General features: G+C 44.3%; 1 protein-coding gene across 1 annotated transcript in view; it reads left to right on the top strand.

The window, feature by feature from the left end:
• LAMB1 (laminin subunit beta 1) overlaps positions 1-27359 on the top strand; it is a 73758-nt gene continuing 46399 nt past the window's right edge. Inside the window, exons 1-13 of the mRNA XM_006269599.4 lie at positions 1-265; positions 358-533; positions 5831-5966; positions 9224-9297; positions 12292-12480; positions 12580-12643; positions 13841-14043; positions 17101-17221; positions 17422-17610; positions 17981-18160; positions 18586-18698; positions 19916-19995; positions 25287-25422. Of these exons, the coding sequence (XP_006269661.3) occupies positions 226-265; positions 358-533; positions 5831-5966; positions 9224-9297; positions 12292-12480; positions 12580-12643; positions 13841-14043; positions 17101-17221; positions 17422-17610; positions 17981-18160; positions 18586-18698; positions 19916-19995; positions 25287-25422 (1701 nt within the window). The 5' untranslated portion in view covers positions 1-225. The remainder of the gene's footprint in view (positions 266-357; positions 534-5830; positions 5967-9223; positions 9298-12291; positions 12481-12579; positions 12644-13840; positions 14044-17100; positions 17222-17421; positions 17611-17980; positions 18161-18585; positions 18699-19915; positions 19996-25286; positions 25423-27359) is intronic.

The following is a 27359-nucleotide window of genomic DNA, read 5'->3' as shown; positions in this document are numbered from 1 at the left end:
CGCTCACCCCGGGAGCTCCCTCCCCGCGGGCCCAGCGCCCCGGGGCACGGCCCTGGGCCGCCCCCTCCCCACGGGACCGGCCCCTCGCAGCCGGCTGCAGCCTGGACGGCGGCCCCCGCCCCCAGCGCCTGCGTGCGCGAGCCTCCCGCCCCGCCCGGCCCCGGCCCCGGCCCCGTGTGCGCGGCGCAGTCGGCGGCGGAGCGGGGCTGCGGCGGCTGCTCGGACATGGGCGGGCTGCGGGCGGGCGTGTGCGGGCTGCTGCTAGGTAATGCGGGACCACGGGCTCCCCCAGGCCGCTCCTTCTCCTTCCCCTGCCCCCCTCCTCCCTGCCTCACGCGTGTCCCGCTTGTCCCGCAGGGCTGTGGGTCGCGGTCGGCGCGGCGCAGGAGCCCGAGTACAGCTACGGCTGCGCCGAGGGGAGCTGCTACCCGGCCACGGGCGACCTGCTCATCGGCCGCGCCTCGCAGCTGTCCGCCTCCTCCACGTGCGGGCTGCGGCGGCCCGAGCCCTACTGCATCGTCAGCCACCTCCAGGTGAGCGCGCCCGGCCCGGGCAGACACCGCCACCCGCCGCCGCCGCCCCGCACCTCGGGGCCCCTGCGTCCCCGCCGCCACATACGGGCTGCCGACAGCGCAGCGGCGTGCGTGGGACCCCGGCGTGCCCGCGGGTAGCGCTGCCCCACCACGGCCAGAGCATGGCAGGAGCCCGCGGGAGTTTTCCCGTTGATTTCCATCGGGTTTCGCGCATCAGCCGGAGCCCGACGCTGTCGTTGCAGACGGGCTCCGGAGACAGGCGGCGAGGGCAGCCCGCGGCGCGGCGCGGCGCGGCCCCGGGGAGCGGAGTTGCTGCCTGTGCGCGCAGCCCTGAACCGCCCAGCGCTTGAAAGAGCCCCCTGGCACCCAGACCCGCGTCTCTGCGTGTGCCCAGTCTTGACAGGCCTGAGCAGCTCAGCACCCAGTTCATGCCTAAACCTAGCTAGTATCCAGTAACGGGGTGGCTGTCCCTCTGCCCCCCTTCCCTGAAGGGTTTAGTCTGGTGGAGGCTCTCCGAGCCTGCCAGGGACTGCTCTGTGGTTTTGTCTCGGTTTTTTTTTTAAGTGCTGATGAAGATGAAAACATGTCTAACGTTGTCCCAACTACATAGTAGGTCCAACAAAAGATATTACTCTAAGAAATCCTTGTCTCTTAGGGAAAACATAGAAAGGCTTGGTAGCAGCCCCCGATCTCCCCTTTCCTGGGGGATGGCCTTAACTACTAGGGTACAGGGTCTAACTCTCTCTCATTCTCTCTCTCTCTGGCCCAATACATCTTGAATTTTCTTCTGGCCAGTGCACAGCTTTAATTGGAGGATGCAGAGTACCCCACCCCCAAACTCGGAATAGCTTTTTTAGCCTGTTTATTAGGACCTTTTCCTGGGAGGTGGGAGATGTGGGTTTGAGCTCCCTCAGGCAGAGATTGGAGTTGCACACAGGCAGTCATAGCCAAGAATTTTAGTTTTCTCTGTTTAAAAATGGCAAATTCTCTGATTTAAAAAAAATGTGCAAATTCTTTGATTAAAAACCCCAAAATCTGTGATTAAAATGAAACATTACTAATATATAGATACAGATAGATAGATATATACATAGATATATATAACTTGAACACAATGTTTTATTGATATATTTGCAATTTTAAAGCAATTTGGAAGCCTACCAGTGCCTCAATCACTATAAGAAAATAAGTTCTAAATTCCTATACATTTTGGCATTTGATTTTGGGGGTTTTTTAGCATGGAAAATCAGAGCTCCTCCTGCCCCCTTTGCTCACCAGGACACAGGTCCAGCCGCAGCTGTCCCCCCAACTACTTTGTGGCACTGAGCAACCCAGATACGCCCATGCCCTGCCCCTGTCATTGCCCCATACTCCCCAAGCCCTCCTGATGCCTCTCACTCCCCACCCACAGTCCCCTGCCCCCCAGCCCTGCTGGAGGGGGCCCCCAGCTACCAGGGCTATGGGAACAGGGACCCAGGTCTGCAGCCCCCCACCCCCCGCAGCAGCACCTGAACCCCAGCTGCCAACTTGAAGAAGCAGCAGCTGCTGCGACCCCAGTGGGGAGTAGAGCATGGAGCCCAGCTTCCTCTCCTCAGTGGGTGGCACATCCAGAGCAGAGCCCGCAGAGGGGGCACGGATGCAGGCTGCCCATTGCGGGCTCAGGGCTCCCCGCCCTACTGCCCTCCCACTGGCACCTTGGCAGCTCACCAGGCAGGACATGGCAGAGTAGGGCAAGGCAGAGAAACTCAGTGCCACTGCCACTAGCCCCACACTGTTATGGTGAGGTGCCCCCTGCCCACCTGGCAGTAGCGGGGGTAGTGGTGTGGGGCTGTTCCCCCTGCTACTCTCAGTTGGGCAGGTGACAGCATCACCAAGCTTCCCCGTCCCACTCTGCCCTGCCACGCTGGGTCCTGCTCACTGGGCCATGGAAGCCCCAGGGGGAGGGCAGCAGAGTGGGGAGCCTAAGCTCAAAGCACGCAGCCTGCCCCATCCCATAAACAAATCTGGGGGGCATGTGCCCCCTGCCTCCCCTGGAAATGCGTGCAGCAGCAGGGATCCCACACCCCACTGGGGCCCTGTGGCCACTTATGGCCCCAGCCCCAAGCCCCATGCACCGTTCAGGCTGGGTGACAGCCCCAGCCCTGCCCAACTCACTTCTTCCCTCATTATGGGGGCCTCAATTTCCCCCTGCCCCAAGCCCAGACTTATCTGCAGGAGCTGCTGTCCACGCTGCTTGGCAGCCACATGTACATGTACATGTGCACAAGCACAGGGCACCCCTGCCTGACTACCTTCCTCCCACTCCCCACAGCCCCCTGGAACTCTGCCAGACTGGAAGGGGAAACCCACCTTAACCCACATTTTTCTCTTTGGTTTTTCCAGGTTTTTCTCCTTAAAATGAGAAAAACTGGGTTTTACCACTTTTTTTTATCACAAACAGGAAACACGGATCCCTGGTCATAACCCTGGCTGTGATTTAAAAGGAGAAAGAGCCCTGATCAGCCTCTTTGTATGAAAGAGTGCAGGAGATCATTTGGGGTATCTCCCAGAAAGGCCTGAGTGAGGTATCTGAGAGAGAACATTCAGGACTCATCCTTGCCCTCAGCCTGTCCTGTTTGGTTGAGCACAGCTGCAGGCTGAGCTTACTAACATAGGTAGCTCCCCGAATGTTTGGCTTAAAATATTTAAATGCAAGTAGTTGCAGTTATATATAAAGTGGGACAGTTTTAGAAATAATATGCCAGGATTCAAGTATACCTTTGTTTTTATTCCTGTAATTAAACTTTCAGAGGCAAATGGGTCCATGATTGTTTCAGAACCAAAAAAGGTGCAGTGTTGCTCCGTTAGACTGCAGATTTGGAAGGGTGCTGAGTACTCTCCTCTGCCTGGCAAGAATGAGATTCAAGCATGCTTTGTGCTTTGCAAGAGTGGGCTCCAAGGGAATCTGTCTGCTTCAGCTGAAATAATTGACATTTATTACAAGGGGGGAAGGATTGGATCCTTCTTTTGGAACTATATTCTGTAATTCTGGAAGATTCTTGGGCTCATGTTTTATATGGGGAGATAATGAGCATAATCAGGAGCTACGATGACACAGACATTACTATTCCATGACTTAAGAGTCTGGTTTGGGTAGGCTTCCTCCTGGCAGGACTCCTAGGCTAGTGACAGAAATTACACATAAACCAGTATAAGTGATCAGAAACTGGTTCAGATCTGTAACACAAGAGAAATTCAGTGCACATAAGTCACTTTCAAAATGGCTGAAACCAATTTAAGATAAAAAACCTGGATGGATGTAGTATCAGACTTAACTGATTTAGATTAAATTGGTTTATTGAACTTTTGTCCCACATCCCCTCCATATTCAAGTTAACTCACAGTCCCCCAGCATCCCAGGATGCTTTGCACCTCCCCCTGCAAGCTCCCCCCCCACAGGTTGGGTGGGCTAGCCTTGGCCCAAGCTGTCTGCTCCAGCTGAGCAGGGAGGTATGCTCTAGCACCCCCCAGCTTCTGGCCTGGGTCACTGCAGGCATGTGGCTGCATTTCTGGAATCAAAAAGGAATGTCTGTTCATTTACTTATCTGTTCAATCTATGTACTTTAGACTAACCAGCAAAGATTGAATTGATTCAGCCTCAGGCTTTTTGACTGTCTGTTCTTAGCCCTAGAGGGCACATGGAACAGAAGCCCCATGAGTTAGGGACACCCAGGAATAAGGGGTAGGACTGAACTGTGCACCTCAATATCACTTACTGTAGACTAGAGCAACACATCTAATGCTCCAAACCTTGGCTGTTATGGCTGTTAAAGTATACTTTTATTAAGGTCTGAATGAATATATGGCCTCCACTCTGCTAACACTGCTTCCCTTGATTATCCTTGTCGATTTCTTTTGGCATACACCCTGTGCTTTTCTGGGGATGCCCATCATGCTTGGAAGGAGTTCCCTGGAAAAGCTGACAGAGTGCCACATTGTTCTCCTCAAACCCACCTGAACTGCAGTGCCTACTTGACATTTGACATAATTCATAGCTGGTGTGCTGGAGCTGCCACTGACTGCACTATTCATAGCTCTCTTGCCACTACCTCATGTTCTCCCTCCTCTATTGTATCTACCTATTGTCTCTTGTCTTAAAATGAGAATCCCCCCCTCTTTTGAGCAAGACCTGTCTCTTTGTTATATTTGTACAGTGCCAAGCACAAATGGGTCCTGGCACGTTAGGCACCACTGAAGTACACCTATAGTATTATTAGTAATAATAGCTGATATGTTACTGTTGTTCTGTTTGGGAGGGTTATTCACTAAGGCCCCCATTTTCAAACTGGGGCAGGCCAGATTGGCTCTTCTTAATCAGCTGTTAGTCTTCTGTGGGGGGTCCACCATGGGGTGCATGTCCAAACTGGGGTGGTAGGCTTTAAAGTTTTTGTACTGAAGGATGAAATTTCTTCCTTGTCAAAAGGACCCATACTAAAACTGTAATGGGTCCTGAAGCCTATGGACCTTGCCCAGGATAACTAAAATGGAGAGAATTTCACCTCCCATTATTAGAAGCAAACACTGTGTTGTTCAGTGTTTGGACCTGTGGTTTTAGGGATGTCAGCACAATCCATTTAATAGTTTTCTGTATATATCAATATTTATATTTGAGTTGTGCTAGGATGTAAGTATGACAAAGGATATTGCCTGACTTCGGTTTAAATAAAAACATACTTCCAATAACACTTAAATGTTATTGAATGCCTGTCGTAATTTCCCTCTTGTCCTTCAATTTACATTAATTCATCAGAGTAAATATGCTTCCTTTCATTTTTAAAGTAAAAAAAATAATTATTTTGATTCATTCTGCACTGGGTAAAAAGCTGAATATCATATTAATGTGTTGATCTAAAGTACTAAAACTGTTGTTGTTTAGATCAGTGTTTCTCAGCCCATGGGCTGTGACTCAAAAGTGGGTCACAAGAATATATGAAAGGGTCGCAAACAAACTTTTAAAATGGATTCTCCTTTAAAGGAGAAAAATGTGGGAAACCACAGCTTTTCCCTTGCAGGCTGGTAGGGTTCCAGGCTGCAAGGGGCTGCTTGGGGCTCTGCATGCCCAACACACCCACTCCCTGCCCTACACACTGGGAGGCTGGGGTCTGGGGGTGGGGGGCAGCGGGTTGGGAGTGAGGGGCACTGATCAGGACTGGCCATCAATGTTTACAATGGGTCCTGGTACAAAAAAGGTTGAGAACCACTGGTTTAGATAAAATAATTGACGCTGGATTAACAAACGAATGGTCTGCATTTTGCAGGAGGACAAAAAGTGTTTCACGTGTGACTCCCGTGATCCCTTCCATGACACTCTCAACACTGATAGTCATCGCATTGAAAATGTGGTCACAACGTTTGCTCCAAACCGCCTGAAGCTTTGGTGGCAGTCAGAAAATGGTATGCAGTTCATCTAGGAATCATTTCCAATTATCATCATTGATTGCCCTTGATTGATATAAGGGTTCTTCTATGTGTGGTATTCTCCAAAGCAGTGTCTGTCTAGTGATTACTGCTGCACAAAACTTTAGTGCCTTGAGCATGTCGGAGTAAAATTAGATTAATTTCAAGTGATGCTTTTTATTTTAGCAGAGTTATGGACTTTAGATGAGTATTGGTAAAAGCTATCAAATCATTTTGTAGACAAACTGCTTCCAAGCTTTTCAGTAATAAAAATCTTTGTAAACTAGGTCTAACGAAGTAGAATCACACTGTTGTCATTGGAGGAAGGGGGTGTGGATGATGCTCCAACTTTTTTAATTGGGCAGACAGATTAGAAGGATCTGGCAGCTGCTTTAGTGCATGCTGGGAACTGGACAGATGTAGCACCCATTTATTCTCTCCCCTTCTGAAGAAACCAAGAATCAGGGCTACGCTCTGATACTGTTTGTTCCTGTTCCACTGCTGCTACTCCCTTACATTCACAAGACTATATTCATCTTCCAAACAACAAAAATGAGCTCTGAAACAAAGCAAACAGGCAGAAAGCCACATGCTAGTTTCATGGGGTTCCTTGTAAAATTCTTTTCTAGAATTTGTCAGTCACTTTTACTTTTATGGTTGTGCTCTTGGTCTGCCTAAGTATGGAACATAAAGAGGCTGTACTTCCTCTAGATGGCTTATTCTGCTCTAAAGTTTGTAAGATGTACTTTTTAAATGAGAATGGTGTCATGGCATCTTACCCTTTGCTAACATGTTTGCCATCTTACTGTAAGCTAAGTAACCTGATGATGTTTTGCAAAACAGTCTATTGAGGAAACGTTTACATTTAAATCCTTTTTAACAAGTTAGATTAATTCAGCTATCTGTCTCTAACATTTCTAGCTTAGCATTCCAAATAACTCATGTTTTTTGCAATAGACTTGGCAAGCCAGCAGTCAAAAAAGTTTTAGCTCATAAGGTCATGCAAATGTCCCTCAACAATAAACAACACACAATGCTTTCTGTCCACTTCCTATTTTCCTGCATTTAGGCATAAAGCAGCAGAGATCATCGTGCTATATTCTGAACATTTGGAAGTGCTGTATTATTCTTAGGGGGCTTTTTTGTCTTTTTCCCTTCCTTGAAATTGTTTTATTTAAATGTTACTCCCTGCAATATAATCAGTATCCAGCTGTTTCAAGTGATCTTTTCACATGCATCAAATAGTTTTTGGAACTGATTGTTTTTCTTTTCTGGCAATGGTCCAAAACCTTTACTACACATAGTTATACAACACAGCTTGAAAAATGCTCTCTTACTTGTCCCTTGTAAGTGGACAACTTTGGTGAATAAGGAGACTTGAATAAGTATTTTTTGAAAAAAAATGAAGCTTTAATTTTAGAAACAGTTTCTAGCCCTGAAGGTTGCTAAAAGAACTCCTGCAATAGAGGCTGGGCCTATATGCTTCCTAATTGTCTGTTTTTGTTTGCATCTGTCAAGATTAAGTGGCTGAGTGAAATTAGCAAGATTTCTGTTTGGCAGTAGCATAACTGAGATGTGACAGCCTGGGCAGCAGCCCTGGGTGCTGTCTTTGTGGCTGGGGGCACAAAGAGAGCCAGTGATGCAGCGGTGGCTGACTGCGCTGCTGCAATTGGCATGGCAGAAGCCAGCACTGCTCTGTGTGTTTGCAGCTGTCCCGCAGGCAGACCTGCCCTGCTACATCTCCACTGCTCAGTTTCATTCCTGATATTCACAGATTTGTCCCAAGGGACAAAACTGACCTGCATCCCATCAGTTGCTCACTACCAATCAGAAGACTAGATGCTGGCCAGAGTTTGGTCATAGAGCTATACCTGACTGAGGAGGATCTAATAAACAAAGATTATAAAGGAAATTGGAAAGACACCCTCACCATTTTGAGGCTCTAGAGTGGGGCAAGAGAGAGAGGAGAGGGACTCCCTCATACAACAAGCAGAGAGATTGAGGGTCTTGCAATTGTAAAAAAAAAACAACCCTCCCCCCCCCCACTAGACAGTAGCTGATAGAAGAGGTAGAGCCTTTTGCAGGGGCTACCATTTAAGTGTTGCCAGCAACTAAAGATGAGTGCTTGTCCCTTTCCAGCCCCAAGCCATCCCTTATATCATCTTTTGTTTAGCAACCTTAGCTCATTTATACACTCTAAGATAAAAGCAGTGTTCCCCAAACTTCTGATACCTGGGGCACCCGTTTTCCAGATTAAAATTGGCAGCACGCTTTACTCACTTGTCCGCAGCTCCACATCTGGGTCATGGGCCCCATCCGGTCCATGGGCCATCTTGCCCATTTTTCACAGCATGCTTCACACTCTCTGTGGCACATCCTTTGGGAATCACTTGGATAAAAGTAATGCAGTTTCACGTTCTGCCACATGGGGACAAGAGGGAAATCACCCTGCACTTTGCACTGTGCAGTACTGCACAAATGGCAGCAAGTGAAATGGACATCCCCACATGTGAAACTAGAATAGATGTGCACTGGGCAGAGAACATGCACTACAGAGAACCTATTGTATATATCTGCTGGGTACTGAGCCAGTGGAACTCTGCTGTGTATAAGTCTTCATTCCTATACTGTTTCCAAACTTTCACAAACTCACATTCCTAGGCAGAGAACCATTTGTGCGGTGCCAGAATTCTTCTGATTGAGTTCTCAGCAGTTATAACTCCTAGTAGAAAGAATCATGATTTATTTCCATTGTATAAAGTCCTAGTGCACATGGGGAAGGAAGTGTCAGCCAGGGAGGGTTTTAACTTTGTAAAATTGCAAAGATTCCCTTTCTTTTAGGCCTCTGCAGAAGGCTTGATCCCAGATGAGTTATGCACATTGTGTATGACTTTGGATGAGTCCCTTAATTTCCCTTGCCTCAGCTTCCCATTTATAAAGCATAGCAAATTGTACCACGGATAATGGGTGAAAGTTAAACGCACTAAACACCATAAAGACCAAGTGCGCTTACAGCACTTCATAAATGCAACAGGCAACCCTGCGTTGCATTACATTTAGAAAGTTGGCAAATACTGTGTCTTCAGCATCCCCACAGCAAATCCCTAATGTTTGTTATAGCGCTAATCTGACTGGCAAGGAAAAAGGGTCTTTATCCTACCAGAGTAAAGAGCTCTTTAAAAAATGTTTGAGTTAAATCTTAACTGACAAATGCTCTTATTTACTGTGCAACTTCCTTTTTCTGTTTTCTGTAGGTTTGGAAAACGTAACTCTTCAGCTCAATCTGGAGGCTGAATTCCATTTCACTCATCTCATCATGACCTTCAAGGTGAGGAATCCATAGCATTCTCGCAAATCACAAACCAGAGCACTGTGTAATCTAATGTTTGTCATGGATGGTAGTTGCAGTCTTAATTGGCTGTGTACCTCCTGGCTTATACCCATGAAAATATTTATATAGGTCAAATATGTAATGTCCCAGATTTGAAGAAGCAGGCCTTAATATGTGCAATTGAAAATGCTAATAATTTTGGAATGCAGGGGAGATTGAATTTATAAGAATATTGGCTTCAATTGTAACTGGCTCTGTCAGTATGCACAGATAAATTCTGCTTTGGGTGAAGCCCAAACTTTTGTAAAATGTAAGATTAAAGCCCTCTTATATTGCTCGTTTGAGCTTTGTAACAAAAATGGAAGAAATGGCCTGACTCTTAGAAGGGCTGACCACACCTCTGTTCCTCTTGAACTCAAATAGTAGGGATGTTTTGCATATTATATTTTGACTTTGAGATTGTGGAAAGCAGCAGAAAGAGTAGCTGGGAAAATCTGCTCTTTTGGTTGTTTTTATTGTGTGTGTTTTACAAAATGATTATTAAAATCAATTATATCAGCAAGGTCTTTCTTTAAAATTGGCTTTAGTGTTCCTTTTCACTTGGCAAGTGAAGACATTTCCAGGAAGAAAGAACATCTGTATACAAAGTGCCTTTGTTCCTTTTCAAACAGATGTCTTGGAAAGACAGATTATGTACCATATGTCTTAAAGTACATGGAGGCGTTAGCAGCAACTCCTTAGTTCACATTTTGCTGATACTTATATTTATTGCAGGACTAAAATCCTAGTTCTTTCCCATGTAAATGGTGGTATTCAGGCTCCAGATTTTACATATTAGGTTTTAGGACAGCTGTTTTTTTGGTAGTACAGTACATTGGTAACGCGTAGGGGATGCACACAGGTGCACGTGCACCCCCTGAGATTGGCCGCTTCCAGTGTGTGTGTGTGTGTGTAACTTGTCAGATGTCTGTTACATATATATTCATATTTCTAAACTGGGTGTGGAAGGTACAGGACTGGACTTGTTGGGCATGTGGGAACTGGGCAGCTAGAGGGGGTGACCTGCAGGTAGAGGGCATGTGGGAACAGGACAGCTAGAGGGGGTAACCATACCAGGCTGAAAGGAGTTGTGGACTGTGAAAGGATTTCAAGAAGAGCGTGGCAATGCAGGGATCCATGGGCTGTAAACTCTTAGTTGAATAATTGTCTTTGTTCTGTACTTGTACTCAGTCCAATGAATTCCTGGGTACCCCCAGACTGGAGCTCCTAGGGCTTATAGTAATATACAGTACACAGTAATAAAACATGAATAGCTCTTCACATGAATAAATATTAGCATTGATCTATGGACCCAGGATTTTTAGGTGGAGGCATCTAGTCTTGACCTGAAGGCATGAGGAGGTAGGAATTCACTATTTTCATTTACTGATTCAAAACCCTGTGGAATTCCCTTTCATCTGCAAAAACACCAAAACCTAAACCAAGACTTAACTTTGACCATGGACCTTTTCATGGATAAATGCTTCATTGTATACTTTTCCAGTGCCACATAGATATGTGTTGGTAAAATATCACCATTTTTGACCTCACCATTGGATGAGGTCAGAATTAAGGTGTAATGGTTGAGTATAAGTGGGAAGGATTAATGTGTGCATTAAAAGAAAGTCCATAGTAAAAATGAAAGCATATATGCTGCATAGTGTTGGATGTGGGTAATATTTTGAGTGAGAAGCATAGCACTTGACACCAATCAGGGAGGTGCATGTTACTTTGAGTGATGGCATTATTCAGTTTGCTCTGGTGGAATTTGCATTTGACCAGCCATAAGTCTTAAATTGCTAGATTTTTGTTTGGTACGACACAAGTCTGTAACTTGGACGTCAGTTTTAGGTATGAGGCACCAATAGACTTTGCTTGTAGCTGTAACAGTACTGCTCTTATTTGGCTTTTTTTAGGATCTTCCGTAAGTATATAACACTTCGGTGAACCTTGTCCTTACCACAAGCCATATATTAAATCCATGTTTGAATTCTAAATTTCATTTAATGTTTTAAGTGATTATAATTCCAGATTAGCCAGGATTTTAAAGATGGGATTGAATTAAGAATCTTATTTATCCCAATAGCTAATTCTTTTTGTAATTGTTATAATGCTTGTAGGCAAGTAGAAGAGCCATCCACTTTAGATAAATATCTAATTCCATAGTTTGGTCAAAGCCAGCTAAAACAATCATTGGAAATGGAGCATATTTGTACAGAATGAAGATGAATTTCATACTTGGGGATAAAGCAGTTTTTAGTTCAACCAACAGGATAATAAATAAGGTATAAAGGAAGATAGTACAGATAGATATCAGAGGGAAAGGTGGAAAGACTTATTACACTTCTCCATGCAAGAAGAAACTTAGCAAGGCTCTCAGAAAACAATGTTAAGAGGGGGAAAAAAACTAAAACTGGATACCCTCCCTCCTTCTCATCCTTCCCCTGTGTGACAGGAAATGAGGGGCCCATTAGGTTTTCCTGTGGGTCTGGACTGAATGAAGAACAGATGAAGAAATAAGTAATGAGGGAATGTTTTTTATTCACTCTGAAGAAAAGAAAATCAAAAAATGTTCTAAAAAATTTTACTCTCACATTGATTTTGAATAGGACTCTAGAATCTTACCAGCTTTATATTTAAAGACAGATTCTAAATTTGTTGCATTACTTGTTTGTTTAATTGAGTATCCATTATTAAATATTATTTTAAAGAAATTCCCTGGTTTGTATCGGATTCAAAAGAAGGCTTGGCCATATTCAGTTTCCAAAGCCTGTCTTGTAGTAGTAATGGTAGTATGAACAGGAGGAAAACAGGGTAAAATAAAAAATATTTGGGGTAAAGATAGGGCTGGCGTTTAAATCCTGGCACACCAGTTGTTTGTTCTAATTAAGTGATGGAGATAATCCAAGTAACACATACATATGGTCTGATTCATTCTTCTCCTTCTTTTAGGCATTCCGCCCAGCTGCAATGCTTATAGAAAGATCATCTGATTTTGGAAAAACCTGGCAAGTATATAGATACTTTGCATATGATTGTGAGAATTCGTTTCCTGGAGTTTCAACTGGACCCATGAAGAAAGTAGACGATATCATTTGTGATTCCCGATATTCTGACATTGAGCCTTCAACTGAGGGAGAGGTTGGAGGGTTTTTTATATATACAAAAAGACTTTTTCTTAGAAAATTCAAGCTCCCTTAATTTAAAGGCTGATTCTTTAATTTTCCGTTCTTCCTTTAGGTCATATTTCGTGTTTTAGATCCCGCTTTTAGAATTGAAGACCCATATAGTCCGAGGATTCAGAGTACGTGCAGTTACCTTACATTTCCATGTTAACAAATGTTTTAATTAATTTTTAACAATCAAAATGATCATTCTTGCTCAGTGACCTGTCCTGCAACCAGAGCACCACACTTATGAAACTGTTCCCTCTCCATGAGCTTTAATGGGGGTCCACATAGGGATAAAAGCCAGTGTCTCTAACTCCCAATAATTTTATTGTGAGTTATATTGTTATATTTGGTGGTTTTCTTAAAGCCTCAGCTGCTGGGTCATAGGATTATGCTGGAATCTTGGCTTTCGTCAAAAAAAACAAAACAAGTTTCTAATTCTCTCTATTGTAGATGAAAGCTTAAAAAGATGACCCACTGAAAGCATAACAACCAAAATACAAAGGGAACTGTAAAATTATTACTTTTAAACAACATATTTTTGCCACGCTTATGATTTCAGGAACATGACTCATTATTCTTGAACATTTGGGTTCAACATTATTATTTAATATAATATTAAACATCTGCCTGACATCTGATTGCAGGGTTATCTCTCGAGACATTAAAATTAATGTAGTGGTCATTTAGAGTCATTGGGATGAAGGAATGCAAGTACACAATATACAAGTGTATTGCTATATGGAATTATAAAGTGTGAAAGAAACTTGCTAGGTGCTTTGCATCTATAAAGGATGTATGGTTGATCCCTTAGTTTGAATTTTAATATCCATTTTCTCTCAAAACTTGCATTAATTTCTGTCAGTATAAAGCTGGGTCAGAGAGCAAAGGAAAACTAGTGAAGTAAAAGGCTGTCTGCTATGTTGGTCAAATGTTTCCGTTTTATCAAAGCTTGCAAAGAGAAATGAAAAGGAATATCTTATTGTATAGGTGTGAGTAGAATGTTTTATCACTGCCAAACATGAGAGAAAAATAGGTTTTAATAATATTGAGCAATATGTAAAGAAAAGGTTAAGTTAATTTATAATAATGTTTGTTACCTTCCTGGGAGATCTTTCTGTGAAAAAATAACACTTTTTTTATTTGGTCTGTGTTAGAATACTTGTTTCTGTCATCCAAATAGAACTAATCATATGGTTTGTTTATGAGGGCATATAAGGAAGTTTGTATCCTAAATGTTTTTCCAGTTTCCAGCTCAAGTTCCTCCAAGCATGCAGCTGTCTTGGCTTCCTTCAATTCAAGGAGATGTTTGTTTGTATTTTTCCCTGCAGACCTATTAAAGATCACAAATTTAAGAATCAAATTCACCAAGTTGCACACTTTGGGAGACAACCTTTTGGATTCTAGAATGGAAATCAAAGAGAAGTACTACTATGCCATTTATGACATGGTGGTTCGTGGGAACTGTTTCTGTTATGGACATGCCAGTGAGTGTGCACCAGTAGAAGGTTTTAGCGAAGAAGTGGAAGGAATGGTAAATACTTGCACTTTTTCACAGCAAAACCTTGTTGGAGCCCCTTGTACCTCACTCTGCTCCATTTGATCCTGCTGAGTAGTGACATTAAGGGAAGAGTGGAGAAAATATGGCCCATGGGCTGGGTTTGGCCCTCCAGAAAATTCCATCCAGCCTACAGGTACCCACCAATTGTACCCCACTCAGCCCCTACACCTCGCTCCCACCCTGGTGCGTGGAAAGGCCCAGCCCAGCTAGCGCGCAGCTTCCTGGTGGGGCTGCTGCTGCCACTGCTGCAGGCACCAGGGGACCTGTTAGGCTTCCCTGGTGTCCAGCGGCTCTCCCTCATCTCCCTGCTGCAGCACTTGCTCCAGCCAACAGGTAGGGAAACGGTGGGGACAGGGGGAGCTGTGACAGGGGGAGGGGATGGCTGCAGCAGGGTAGAGGCAGGGAGCTTGGGGCTGGGACTAGCGGGAGCACAGACCCGCATCCAGGTGACAGTGGGAGTGCAGAGCTCAGGTGGGCAGTGTGCAGGTGTAAGGGAGGGTGTGTGTGAGGACCTCCCCCCCAACAGTGTGCAGTAGTAGGCAGCAGACACTCGCGGCCCTCGCAGGTGCTGCTACCTAACTGTGCGGCTCTAGCTAGAGCTGCACATGGCAGCAAGGCGCGCAGCCTGCGTAGCTCTCCCCTATTGCATAGGGCTCCCTGCAACACATGTGCAGCTCCCAGCACTCAGCGCCACCAGGGGAATCCCCACACAATGGAGCCAGCTGCCTTCTCTGCTGCCTGCTGCCATGGAAACGGGGTGGAGCTCCCCGCCACTTCTGGCAGACTCCCGGCAGCTGCACATGGTGGGGAAGGCAGCCGGCTCCATCATGCAGGGCTTCCCGTGGTGGGAGCTGCATGTATGCTGCAGGGAGCCCACCATGATAAAGGTGGGCCAGGCAGGCTGCGTTCCTTGCCACCAGGTACAGCTCTGGCTGGAGCTGTGCATAGCTGGGCTGCAGCACCTGTATGGGCCACGAGTGCCCCAAGGGCCGTGTCTGCTGCTCCTGCTGCCACTGGCAGGAGCTGTGCACCATGGGGGGGGGGAGTTTGTGGGGGGTCCCCACAGCCCCCCACCTTCCCTCACCCCCCACAAACCCCACATCCTGCCTCCACCCCTCACACACATACACACACCCTGAAATGTACCCTGCAACATACCCTACACCCATTCATAAACCCCACATGCACCCACACCCCACCATACATACACCCCCACCACACCCCACACACAAAATACAAGAGTAAGACTTTATTTTTGACCTATTATGCAGTCACCTCTATATACGCTACACAAACTCAAGGAATGACAAAAATATTTTTGTAATAAAATTAAAATACGTTATAGTAGATGTTTGATTTTTAGTACATGCTTTGGGGTTTTTACTGGTTCAGATGGCAACCCCCTCCAAAATGAGTACTTCCGGGGCCAGGGGAGGGACTTCTGTTGGCAAAGGTTAGGGGCTAGGGGTGGGACTTCTGGTTCCACAATGGCGCCCAGGGGCTGGGCACCTGTCAAGGGGCGGAGCTACTCTTGCGGCCCTCAACAGCTCACCAAAACTCATTAAGTGGCCCCCAGCCAAATAATTGCCCACCCCTGCAGTAAGGTGTGAAGCCAGGTGCCCCACCAGTGATAGAAGTTGGCCCTTTATTTGGCTTCATATAAAATGGTGCTTACCTTTTAAAATGTATTATGTTGTTCAATCATGAGTAGCGAAGAACAGTTTTATGTTACTTTAACGTCCCATTTTCTTTCTAATTACATTAAAGACCTGATTAAAGTAAAAGGCAATGACTTGAAATGGATATAAAAACGATCATTTTTAATGAAACCTTGCACTAACTTATACATGTTGTTGTGGGATATTATTCATGAAAATGCTTGAGCCAAAAGGTCAACTATCTTAATGAACAAAAGGAGCACCAGCATTATATTCTAAAGCATAAGAAAAAATTGTAAAGGTCTCAGTGCTTGGAAAAAGTTGATCCATTGGAAAGTCTCATAAATAAAACCCTTTTTAATAGTATTATACAACAGGGCAGTTGCATTCTCTTTTGCACCAAATCATAGTTTTTTCCTGTGATTTTTTTTTTTTCCAAATGGACTGAAGTATGACTCTTGTTGAAGATGGGAGAGCAGATGGTTAAGTTATCAGCTGGAAAGGAGGGTGTGTTAGGGTTGATCTGTTGGGAAGTGGAGTTATGCTCAAGGAGTGATTGTTTGAGCTGCTACCAAGTCTCAGGGGAAGCCTAGGAGTGGGCTTCTCATTGGGGAGGAGGCTCTGGTTTAGTCTTGTTTGTGAGAATGTATCCACTAGTCAGTGCACTGTGGATCCTGCTCCATGTCCAAGTCATGGTGGCTGTGAGTGTTGAAGAGAGCTCAGTTCTCAGTCAGATAAAGGTTCTAGCTCTGATCCCCTCATCATTCAAGATAGCAGATGTCAAAGCAGCACTTCTTTATACCTCCGGTATTTCTATAAATACTGAGGTCTGAGCCATGGTTTTGATAGCTATATAATTGTGACTTGTATGGGTTTCTCCCCATTTTCACCAAACGATCTTTGATAGGCACTGCTGAAGGGAAGATACCAGACTAGATGAATCAGTGTTTTGGTAACTTAATTTTATGTTGTTAGCTAGTAGACAAGTAATGATTTGGCCCTGATGAGTTTCTGAGGTCATGTTAGGTCAAACTGTGTGTCACCTATTCTTACTGGTAGATATTTACTCATCCAAATAATTCCATTGAAGAAGATGGGTCTTCTTTTGTGCAAGTGAATTTTCATTGACCTGAACTAGGGGCTCACAGTCTGGCCCTTTGTGTACAGGATTGTGTCCTCCTTTATGGACATTTATTATCCAATTCATGTCAATAAAAGTCTGCTGAATATACATTGGTCATTCTGCAAGTGGGTGGAAAATAATGACTTATATTTCCATTCAAGTGAATTCTCTGGATTGTGTTGGGTATTCCCCATCCCTTCATTGTCTATAACTAAATATATTACATTTGTTTTCCTTTTTTTGCAATAGGTCCATGGGCACTGCATGTGCAGGCATAATACCAAAGGGTTAAACTGTGAACAGTGTTTGGATTTCTACCATGATTTACCATGGAAACCAGCTGAAGGCCGCAATAGTAATGCATGTAAAAGTAAGTTTAAATGACTAGAAATACTGAATCATGTTACTATTTACATTTAGAGTTTGATGCATTTTTACATAGGTGGTTTATGAGCTTTTTGGTTGTTATAGAATAATGTCTTTGCAGTTCATTTAAGAATAATGTTACATTGAAAACTTATTTCTTCAATAGAACTAGGTTCTTATTTCCATTTTTGTTTTGTATCTCAGGGTGCAATTGCAATGGACACTCAGTCCACTGCCATTTTGATATGGCTGTATACATCACAACTGGAAATACCAGTGGTGGAGTGTGTGATAACTGCCGGCATAACACAATGGGACACAACTGTGAGCAATGCAAACCCTTTTACTTCCAGCATCCAGAAAGAAATATACAGGACCCAAACATCTGCGAGCGTAAGTGAAACACCATCCCTCTGAATGGTAGAGCCCATTGTGTCTATACTTCGACAACCAAGGTGTTCAGTTAAAGTATTCAGAAGCAGCAGCTCCTGTATCCTTCTGTTTTGTTCCTCTCCTTTCAGTCACTGTGTGTTCTTGAACAAAGGTTCTTCTTAAGGAGATCTGGGCTAAACTTGTTTTGTTCTTTTTTTCTGTTTAAAATGCTGGATATGGAAACTATTCAGTTACCTTATGTTAAAAAACTTGAGTATAATAATAATAATACCTAACTCCTACACAGTGAATGAGCAATAGCAATCCAGTCTAGGTGCTGGCTGTTTCTTTTGGTGTGGTTAGTAAGACATATGCATTGCTTCCGTTTTAGCTTGTACTTGTGATCCAGCGGGTTCCCAAAATGGTGGAATATGTGATCGTTATACTGACTTCTCTGCTGGCCTTATTGCTGGACAGTGCCGCTGTAAATTTTTTGTGGAAGGGGAACGATGTGATATCTGCAAAGAAGGATTTTATGGATTAAGTTCAGATAACCCAACCGGATGTCTATGTAAGTAGAAATCCTATGAAATAGCAACATACCAGTGTTCATATGCATGTGATCAAAAGTGCTTCATGGAAGAGTTAGGTGTAGAGGAAGAATCTCTTGTATTCACCGTGGCTTGGGTAAAGAGGGAAGAATGTGACCTGAAGATGTCATGTAATTGGGATTCCCCCCTCTTCCCTCAGAAGTTGTCTTTAGTATTAAATTCAGTTGAAACATTTAAAGTATCTTTTTTCATTTATTTTGATTTAAGCTTTTAATTTAATCTAAGGCAGTTTTGCTAGGAGGAACATTGTTCAAAAAAAGTTCATAATAAATTTATTGACTGGGAAGTGAAAGAAAGCCTTATTGTAAATATTTGTATTAAATAACTTGTAAAATATAACTAAAATCCAGTGTTTTGATTTATTTAATTGTATTTCTCAATAAAGCTTGTGCATGTAATCCTTTGGGGACTCTTCCTGGAGGGAATCCTTGTGATTCAGAAACAGGAAACTGTTACTGTAAGCGACTAGTAACAGGAAAGCACTGTGACCAATGTTTGGTAAGTAGTTTGTCTATAAGAATAGATTTATAATAGAGAAATACACTTACCTGAAAGAGGCAGAGTGGAGAGTGAGATGGTGTCAGGGATCTGTGACTGACTAATAACAGCTATGTGGAAATAGGTACTTCTAAATGTAAAGTGATGTTGAACATGTTTTAAAATGAGTTGGAAAGTAAGCCAGAAAGGGAGTGGGCAAGTGAAAAATATTGGAAGACCAAACAATCAGCCTCATTTTGTCGGGGGGGCGATGTTGGAGCAGACTATGCAGTTTTCTTCTTACAAGGAACTTCTGGGACAAATTCTAATATGTAGAGATCTGACAGCTCGGCATTGCCTGCAGATTAGGCAGATAGCTCGAGGATATTCAACACTTGCATAACCCACTAACTGTAGTCTCCAATCTTTACTTGGTTATAAAACTTAGACTGACAAAATGTTATGTGAGGCAGATCTCTAAGATGTGAAAGGCTCAGGTGCATAGCACTCCTCTTGAAAACTAGCAGCCATATAATCAGAAGGGCTATTCCAGCTTTATGGGGGAGGGGCCTATATACAGGTGCATACATGCATTTGAGTTGTTTGACAGTAAACCCTGTGGAAAATCTAAGCATGTCAACTGTTTCTCTTGAGAACATGCTGTAGAATAACAAGAACAAAATCATGCACTAGCAGCATTTCCCACAGACAGAGCACATTAAGCCAGTGCTCTGTTAATCTCCACCTACAATTTCTAGGTGGAGGTGAAGTTATCAGCTTGAACTAGTTAGGTATCCAGGTCCCAAGCCAATGAAAATGCCCCTTTTCTGGTGCCACACAGCCCTGATTGTGAACTGGAAACCTTCCAAGTCAAAGAAAAAGAGAAAGGGTGGTGGCCAGAAGGGCACTTTCTGTCAAGGACACTCAGTTTGGACCTGGCTCCTGCCTGCACCCTGCTTCTGCAAGGGCCTAGATTTGTTAACTTCCAGACATGATGTAGAGTACACTGCTGCTGGCTTTGGGGAAACAAGCAGGCCAACAGCATATTGGGTATGTCTCAGTGACGGCGTTATAAAAGGGCTGGTGTAATAATTGTGTGTTCAGTTCTCTGTGTCTATGATTCACTTGCATTATTTTGTATTGTTTAAAAATAAAAAACCAGGGCTGTGCTTAGGGTGTGAGCTAGACTCTGTTAAATCAACACCTCACTGCAACTTTAATGGCCTATTGTTCTGCAGCCTGAACACTGGGGTCTGAGCAATGACATGGATGGATGTCGGCCTTGTGACTGTGATCAAGGGGGAGCGCTAAACAATAAGTAAGTTCATTTCAGGTACACTCTCTTAATCATTCACCATTATAAGTTCTGCTTCATTTGCCGCCACATTGTTTAGGTTTATCTCTGCTGGGGAAACTCAAGGGCTAGCTGCAAGCTGTAATGTCATTAGGTGATAGTGAAAGCACTCTCCCCCTTTTTATGTTCTTCGAAAGCACTATTGTGCTTCAGGCCACCCAGGGTGTGATATTAGCAACAGGGTCAGTTGTGATTGTGCCCCATATTTGAAGAAACATATAGCCACACTGTTTCAGGAACAGACCGTAGATCAGGCTGCGTCTCAGAATCCGTGTACTTCCCGCTTTTTTCCTGCACCAGCCCCAGGGCTGATGAAGCATTTTTACCCTGGAGCACTGGCCAGGCTACACTGCTAGGTGTATTGGGGGTGAATCAAAGCTCTGCTTGTGAGCTGCCCTCCTCTTAGCACAGGAGGGGACAACCTGTCTGCTTGGAACAGCTCTGCCCTCTGGACTGCTGTCTGTGGTAGGGGGAGTATGACCTATTGAAAAATTCCCAACCTAATTATTGTTTTCATTCAGAAAATGATCATTTTACAAAACAACCATTTTGTGGAAAGGGAGTAGTTATAAAGAAATTCTTATCAGGAAAGACTTTTCACAACCAGATGGAACTTTTGTTCAGAGATGGGTCAGTCTTGAATTGCCAGGGTCTTGACAGGGTCTGCAGTGTAGGAGATGATAGTACCAAACGCATGCTTTCTGAAGCTAGGCTCTGTTTTTTCCCTCCTCCATACATCATCGCAAAACGCTTTGGTTTTGTCCCACTGTGGAATGAGAGACATTTTTGACAGTTTTATGGGACAGTAAAACCACTTCTTTCAGGACTTTAATGGGACCAATGCATGAGCGTAAAGAACAAACCATATTTAGCCCAAACTTTCAAGATGATTTCAGCAAACAATTTGTTCCATAAATACAGCAAACCAGTGAGATTACCTGCAGTTCATAGCACCATGTCAGTGTTATCTTCCCCAAGTGATCTTCCCCATCTGTATCTGAATAACTTACATAGTTGTAGTTATTTAGATTGCAAGTTTCATTCCTCCTTGCCTTCTCCCCTTCACAGGGGATATCATCTACACTTAATGCATTTCTGGATCCAACTTTTTTTTTTCTGTCTGGTGGGGGTGGGCAGGCGTGGAGGGTTGTTGACTATTGGAGTAAGGATTTGCAGTCTCCCCCAGGCATGCTAATAGCAGCAATTGCAAAACCATTTGGGGAAGGTAGTTATTTGGCTGGCAGGAAAGCAAACAGCTGTACTTCCCTTTGGTCTCTGTAAAGCTCCCTGGAGAACTGTGCACTCTTCTGAAGGTTCTGCTTGGCACACAACAGTCAAACTGTTTGCTTCTCCCAGGTTTGTTTGCTAGTTTACAAGTAGCCCTTTGGGAAGAGGTGAGATTTCCCCAATTGAAGATTTTTCCATTCAGCTGCTTCATTCCAGTTTTCTGGCTCTTTAATTGGGGTGTGTAGACAGTGCTGAAACACCCGTAGCTGGCTTGAAAACCTAGTTCTGAATCTGGGAATATCACCACAGGAACAGAATTAAGCATAGCCCAGGAAGTGAGCTCACTCTCCAGATAGGACAAATATCCCATAAATGTTAAAATCAATCCAAAGGATAACTTTCTGGATACTCCTTTGGGACAGCTAAGGCATTTGGCTTTCTTTGCATAGAATGGCTTTTCCTCCTGGAGGAAACTGAAGGAAGCTAATGGAGACAGAGCTTAAAGTTGTGGTTGAAGTAACTCTTGCTTTCTGTCCTGCTTTCTTAAATATTGGTTAAAAAAAAAGACTTAGTATAAGAGGCTACTCATCAGTTTTTAGTTATTTCTGTTTTAAGTGGTTTGCAGAGGACCTATTTTTCACATTTTAATTGATTTCTTTGAAGCAAACTTTTAGTAAAAGCTTTTATTACTATTTTTATTTTATTTAAAATGGCAATTTAAAATGTCCAGAACATTTCATGAGAAGCAGAAGATTTTTGGAGTTTTTTTCTGCAAAAAATTTGATTTACACAAAAAAAATATATTTCTCATTGAGAAGAAATCCATTTGAAAATGTTTGACCAGTTTAATTCAGGAATAGAATCTGCTTAAAGAGTAGAATCCTTTTAATATTGCATGGATGCTTTCAGGGTAATCAAAAGAAAGTCCTGGAAACAAGGTTAGAATCTTTAGTATTCAAAAAATAGAGAAAGGTGACTGAGAATCACTAAGGCTAAAAACAGATTTGTCTTTGAAGTGAGATCAGCCATGACATCAGCCACGTCCCAACACAGTTGATCTGCTTCATTGGTGTCTACAGGTGTCACCCAAGGCCATTGTCCTGCAGGGTTGGGCTCCTGCTGCTCCAAGGACTTCAGGGTCCTGATATTGTAGGACCATGGCCCTGGGTGCTGTGTCCTGACCCACGGCACAGGTCTGTAAGCTGAGTAATCCCCAGGATCATGGGGGTTCCTCCACTTGCAGTCACATACCCTGGATCAGCACACAGCATTGTGATATGTGTGCAATGGGAATCTCCTACAAGAGTCCACTTCATGGTGCCATACCCTGCTTCTGTAACACTGGGCCCCTAGGATCCCCCTGCAGGATCAGGCCCCTTCATACCTGCAGACTTGCAGTCTGGAATTTCCCCTGCAGAGCAGGAAACTGCACTTCCCCACTCTGCACCTGCACAGGATTTCCCAGGGAGTGCATTTGTAAGCATGGAGTAGAGGAGCTTATGGGGTTTCACACTCCACACCTGTAGATGCAGGCTCTGGGTTGGAGCTAGGTGTTGGGGACCATTGTCTTGCAGTATCAGGCCCCTGAGACCCCAGGAGTATCATCCAGGATGGCTGGAGAGCACAGTTAGCCCCTGCCTGCCCACACTTGCATTATAATCAAACAGACATCCACTGTGAAAAGGCAGCATAAATTATTGCTACAGATTGTCATAGCCACAATTTTGGGTATTTGTGGCATGACAAGAAGCATGGACATCTCAGGTTCTGTGCCACCATAAAACATTTTTTGGTGGCACAAGGGTGATGTCTATTGCAGCCTGAGTGTCAGTAAAACTATTTTACTCAGGTAGAAGGCAGGGGAGAGGTACACCTTGTAGAGTTACTGAATCTGATGCGTAAGCTTTCATGAGCAACAGCTCAGCTTATGCATCTCTTGATGCGTAAGCTTTCATGAGCAACAGCTCAGCTTATGCATCTCTGGTTTATGTAGAAAATAAAATAGCTAGTTATGAAACAAGGAATTTCATTATATTAACTTCCGTTAGGACTTTTTCCTATCGCCACATTCTACTCCATGCCACAGGGATTGGGTTACCATATTTCCAGTTCCAAAATAGAGGACACCTGTCTGGGGGGGAGGAAGGAGGGGCAGGTATATGATTGTGGGGGGCAGTGATATGCTGGTGCCCTGCCCCTGCCCATTCCATTGCCCCTCACTGCCAAGCCACAGCCCCTCTCCTCCCCACTGCTGCCCCTTACTTCCAACCCACAGACTGCTGTCTCTGCCAATGCCCCTCACACCCAACCCGTGGTACCCTGTCCCCTGGGCCATGCTGATATCCCTTACTCCCAACCTGAAGCACCCCATCCCTAAAGCACCTTGCATTCCAGACCTACAGTTCCCAGCCTCTCTACTGCCCCTCGCTTCCAAGCCACAGCCCCCTCAGACCTGCTGGTGTCCCTTACTCCCGAACCCCAGCTTCTTGCTCCCTCCAGCCCTTCAGCATCTCCCATCTGTCCCATCCCTGTGAGCAAGGACACCAGCCCTGGTGCTGCTTGCCCAGCCACGCTGCTGCCCCTGAAAGCCCCCCCTCCACCCACAGGCACATCCCCCTTGTCTCCCCTGCCCTGCTGCAGCCCCAGCACCCAGACAGCTTCCCCCAGCGCCAGTAGTGCCCCCCCAACAACAGTAGGGCTGTGTGAAATTGTGCTGGCTGTTTCATTTCAACACTGTTTCTACTTGTTTTAAGCTCAAAACAACAAAATTGAAATGAAACAAAGGACTTTGAAACAGCCTTGAAACGAAACGAGGGCAGTCCGTTTCAGAAGTTTCAAAATATTTCGAGTTTCACAGCTGGAGCTGGGCTTTCCTGCAGGGAAACAGAAAGTAAGGAGAGGGAGGGGGAAGAGAGGGGAAGGACAGTGAGGGCATGCCTTAACACGCACGCTGGAGAAGAAGCTCCTGCAGGAGAGAAAGAAGGGCTCTGTCACAGTTTGGCTGCCTGAGATGCTGCTGGTGCTACTGTGCTAGTGCTCCTCACTAAGTTATTATTTTACCTGATGTCATTTAAAGTGGTGGACTGGACTGAGGCTGTAGGGGAGGAGGAGGCCTCATTGGGGCACACTACCATGTCATGTAGAGGCCCCAGGACCAGTGAAGGCACACCTTAACACACACACACACAGTCACACATGTCACAAGTTTTGCTTGTCAGCAGCCTGAGGTGCAGTTTCCCAGAACCCCCTACACCTATCTTCTTGAAACTTGGCAGACTCTATGCCCTCAGAAGGCAATAACATCTAAATCTGCCAAAAAATGACAAAGTTATAGGCAGTTTCATGCTTCCCCATTATAGCCTATGGGCGAAAGAGTGAAACAGGTTCAGTGAAACCAAATGGAACAGTGCTTTCGAAATTAAACGAAACTCAAAACACTCCCATCGAAACGGCAAAATGGAAGCTGAAATAAAACGATGCTGTTTTGCACAGCCCTACTGGACAGTCCCCAATCCCTGGCCCTCCAACCCCTGCCCCCCACACACTTACCTTCATCCAGCTGCCATGGCTGCTCCCACCATCCTGCCTGGCTGCATGCCAGCCACATGTGTTATCTTGCTTCCAATCACCCCACCCCCACAGCCCCAAGCAGCTCCTTGCTAGGGCAAGCTAGGAAAAAATTCAAAGCTGAGCTGACCAAAATCCTGGACATTTGATCATATTTAAAAAAAACACGCCTGGACAGAGATTGGAGGATCCAAGAAGAGAACATATCTGGGAAAACATGGATGTCTGGTAACCTTAACAGGGATGGCACTGTCCTCTCCACAATCTTTTAACCATAACTTCCAAATCATGCAAGTTAACTCTAATCTTACAAAGGTGGTGAGAGATGAAGTGCTCTTTGGAAGGGCTTTGTCCCATTAATATATAATGGGTATGTTAGAATCTATTCCTATAGTTGTCTCCATCTGTAACGCATTTTCTCACTTAATGCACACTATACATTCAGTCTTCTTACATTGCAGCTGCTCAAGTGAATCTGGACAGTGCGAGTGCAGGCCCCATATGATTGGACGTCAGTGCAGTGAAGTGGAACCTGGCTATTATTTCATTTCATTAGACCATTATATCTATGAAGCAGAAGAAGCCAACTTTGGTCCTGTAAGTTGCAATGTCAGCATACAGAGGAAGAGAAATGTGGAGAATTCCTGGTGATCTTTTAATTCACTTTAGAAAAGCGCTAGTGTGTTAACTATTTTATTTTGCACAGATGATATAGAAAATGCAAAATCAAACCACATCTGAGAACTCTCAAGCCAGAGCTCCCACATTTGGAATTGGTAACAGTGCATGGGTTACCTAAAGGAAAAAGGCCTTGGTATAGTTCTGAAATGTTTCTTTTTAAATTCACTTCTTTGATCTCTTGCTGTATGAATGAATATGCAAATCTGCCTCCTGACAGGGAGGTTTTGTTTGTTCCATACATACCTGGGGTGGTTGTGTCACTTCTCAGGAATGCTGTCATTGACCTTTTTGCTTGTTTTACTAAAAGTCCCAAAGAGAACTGTATGGCTTTTGTGTACATTGAAGCCCTACAGCCACTCATTTAGGAGGTTTATAACTTTTGGGGTTTTTGTTTTTGTTTTTTTTGGGGGGGGGTTATTAATTGATAAAGATCCAATTTAGAATCTAAAGAGGTGTTTGACAAATAGGGTGTCAATTGCTGTTAGTTTAGCCCTCTGTTTCCAAGATGCAGGTCTGCTGTTGGAGAATCTACTCCCTATTAGTCAAGAATGCAACCTTTGTCTTAAACTGACTAGATTCCAACTATAATTATCTCAAATATACTTAGCTCCAAGAAGAAAATACAGAAGGAGGCATGGTCTCTCTGAAAGAAGCAGATAAAAGTTTCTCTCAACTAAATCAATAAAGGCAGCTACTTCATGGTTTTAGAAAAACCAGCCCTTTTTTTATTAAGTTAGGTTACACACGAAGACCCATAAAAAGCAAGTCAGTATAGAACAGGACTTGAGCCAGTATGTGAAATCTTAGCTACAATATGTAAGTGTCTTCACTGAGTGGAGGGGAAGTTCAGGAACATTTTTACATTAATTTTCTGACTAGTTCTGTCCCTAGGGAACCTATTTTTGTGAAGATGTTTGGAATGTTGAAATTCTTGTGAAACAGTTTAAACCAACCCTGTTTTCATTTTGGTTTGCTAACATTTTTAAATGTTTATAAAACATGGAGATTGCATAAATAGTTTTGCACTTGCATATAGGGTACTAGCACAAGATGGAGTGGCTGCATCCAGATGTGCAGGGGCATGCATTTTTAGCGGCAAAAATCATAGCAGCACAAATTTATGTCAGCACATGCCCCTGTCTGCTGAGGGACAAATTGTTCCACTTTGGCCCTTGCCCAGCTCCTCCTGGCTCCCTGTGTGCTGAAGGAGCCAGGGCACAACTGAAGTTTTCTGGCCAGCAGCTGAGCATCTCCCTGGAGGACCAAGCCTCCATGTCTGCGAGCACATACTCCTGTCATGTGTGCTGCACCACATTATTCCTCATGCTCTTTTTTTTGCTACCAGGTTTTCCTGGTAGTAAATTTTGGCACTGCACTGCAGATTTGCAGTGTCATGTAGAGGCACATTTTAACATTCCCTACCTGTGGCTTGTGGTGCCACTAACTGCATGCCTCTGCTTGTCTGAATGTGGCCAGTGAGTCTAAAAAAACCTGCATCTTGATGTAATATTTTAGACCTGACTCCATCTCACAAAATGTTCCTGGAAGCTCCTTTCTCTCCGACGGAAGGCTTGTACTGTATGACCCTTTTTGAAAGACTATGCCCTGCTGCCTGAAGTCTGAGGAACATACCCAAATTCTCTCTAAAAAACATGTGGGAAAGCTTGAAGGGGCATCCTGACCTGCTATTGACATTTCTTTAAAATTTGCCTCTTCTTCGTGAGACAGTTTCCTCAGGAATGTGTGGGATGTTATTTTATTTATATGCAGATAACTATGGGCTTAGATCTATTTGAAACAGGAAAAGTAAATACTTCCATAGCCTGTTACTATATCCCTTACTGGACTTGTAT

This window comes from Alligator mississippiensis, chromosome 4, assembly GCF_030867095.1.
Source record: "Alligator mississippiensis isolate rAllMis1 chromosome 4, rAllMis1, whole genome shotgun sequence".
Taxonomy (NCBI): domain Eukaryota; kingdom Metazoa; phylum Chordata; order Crocodylia; family Alligatoridae; genus Alligator; species Alligator mississippiensis.
The sequence above is the reverse complement of the archived record's forward strand: the minus strand, read 5'-3'. Positions and strand labels throughout refer to the sequence as shown.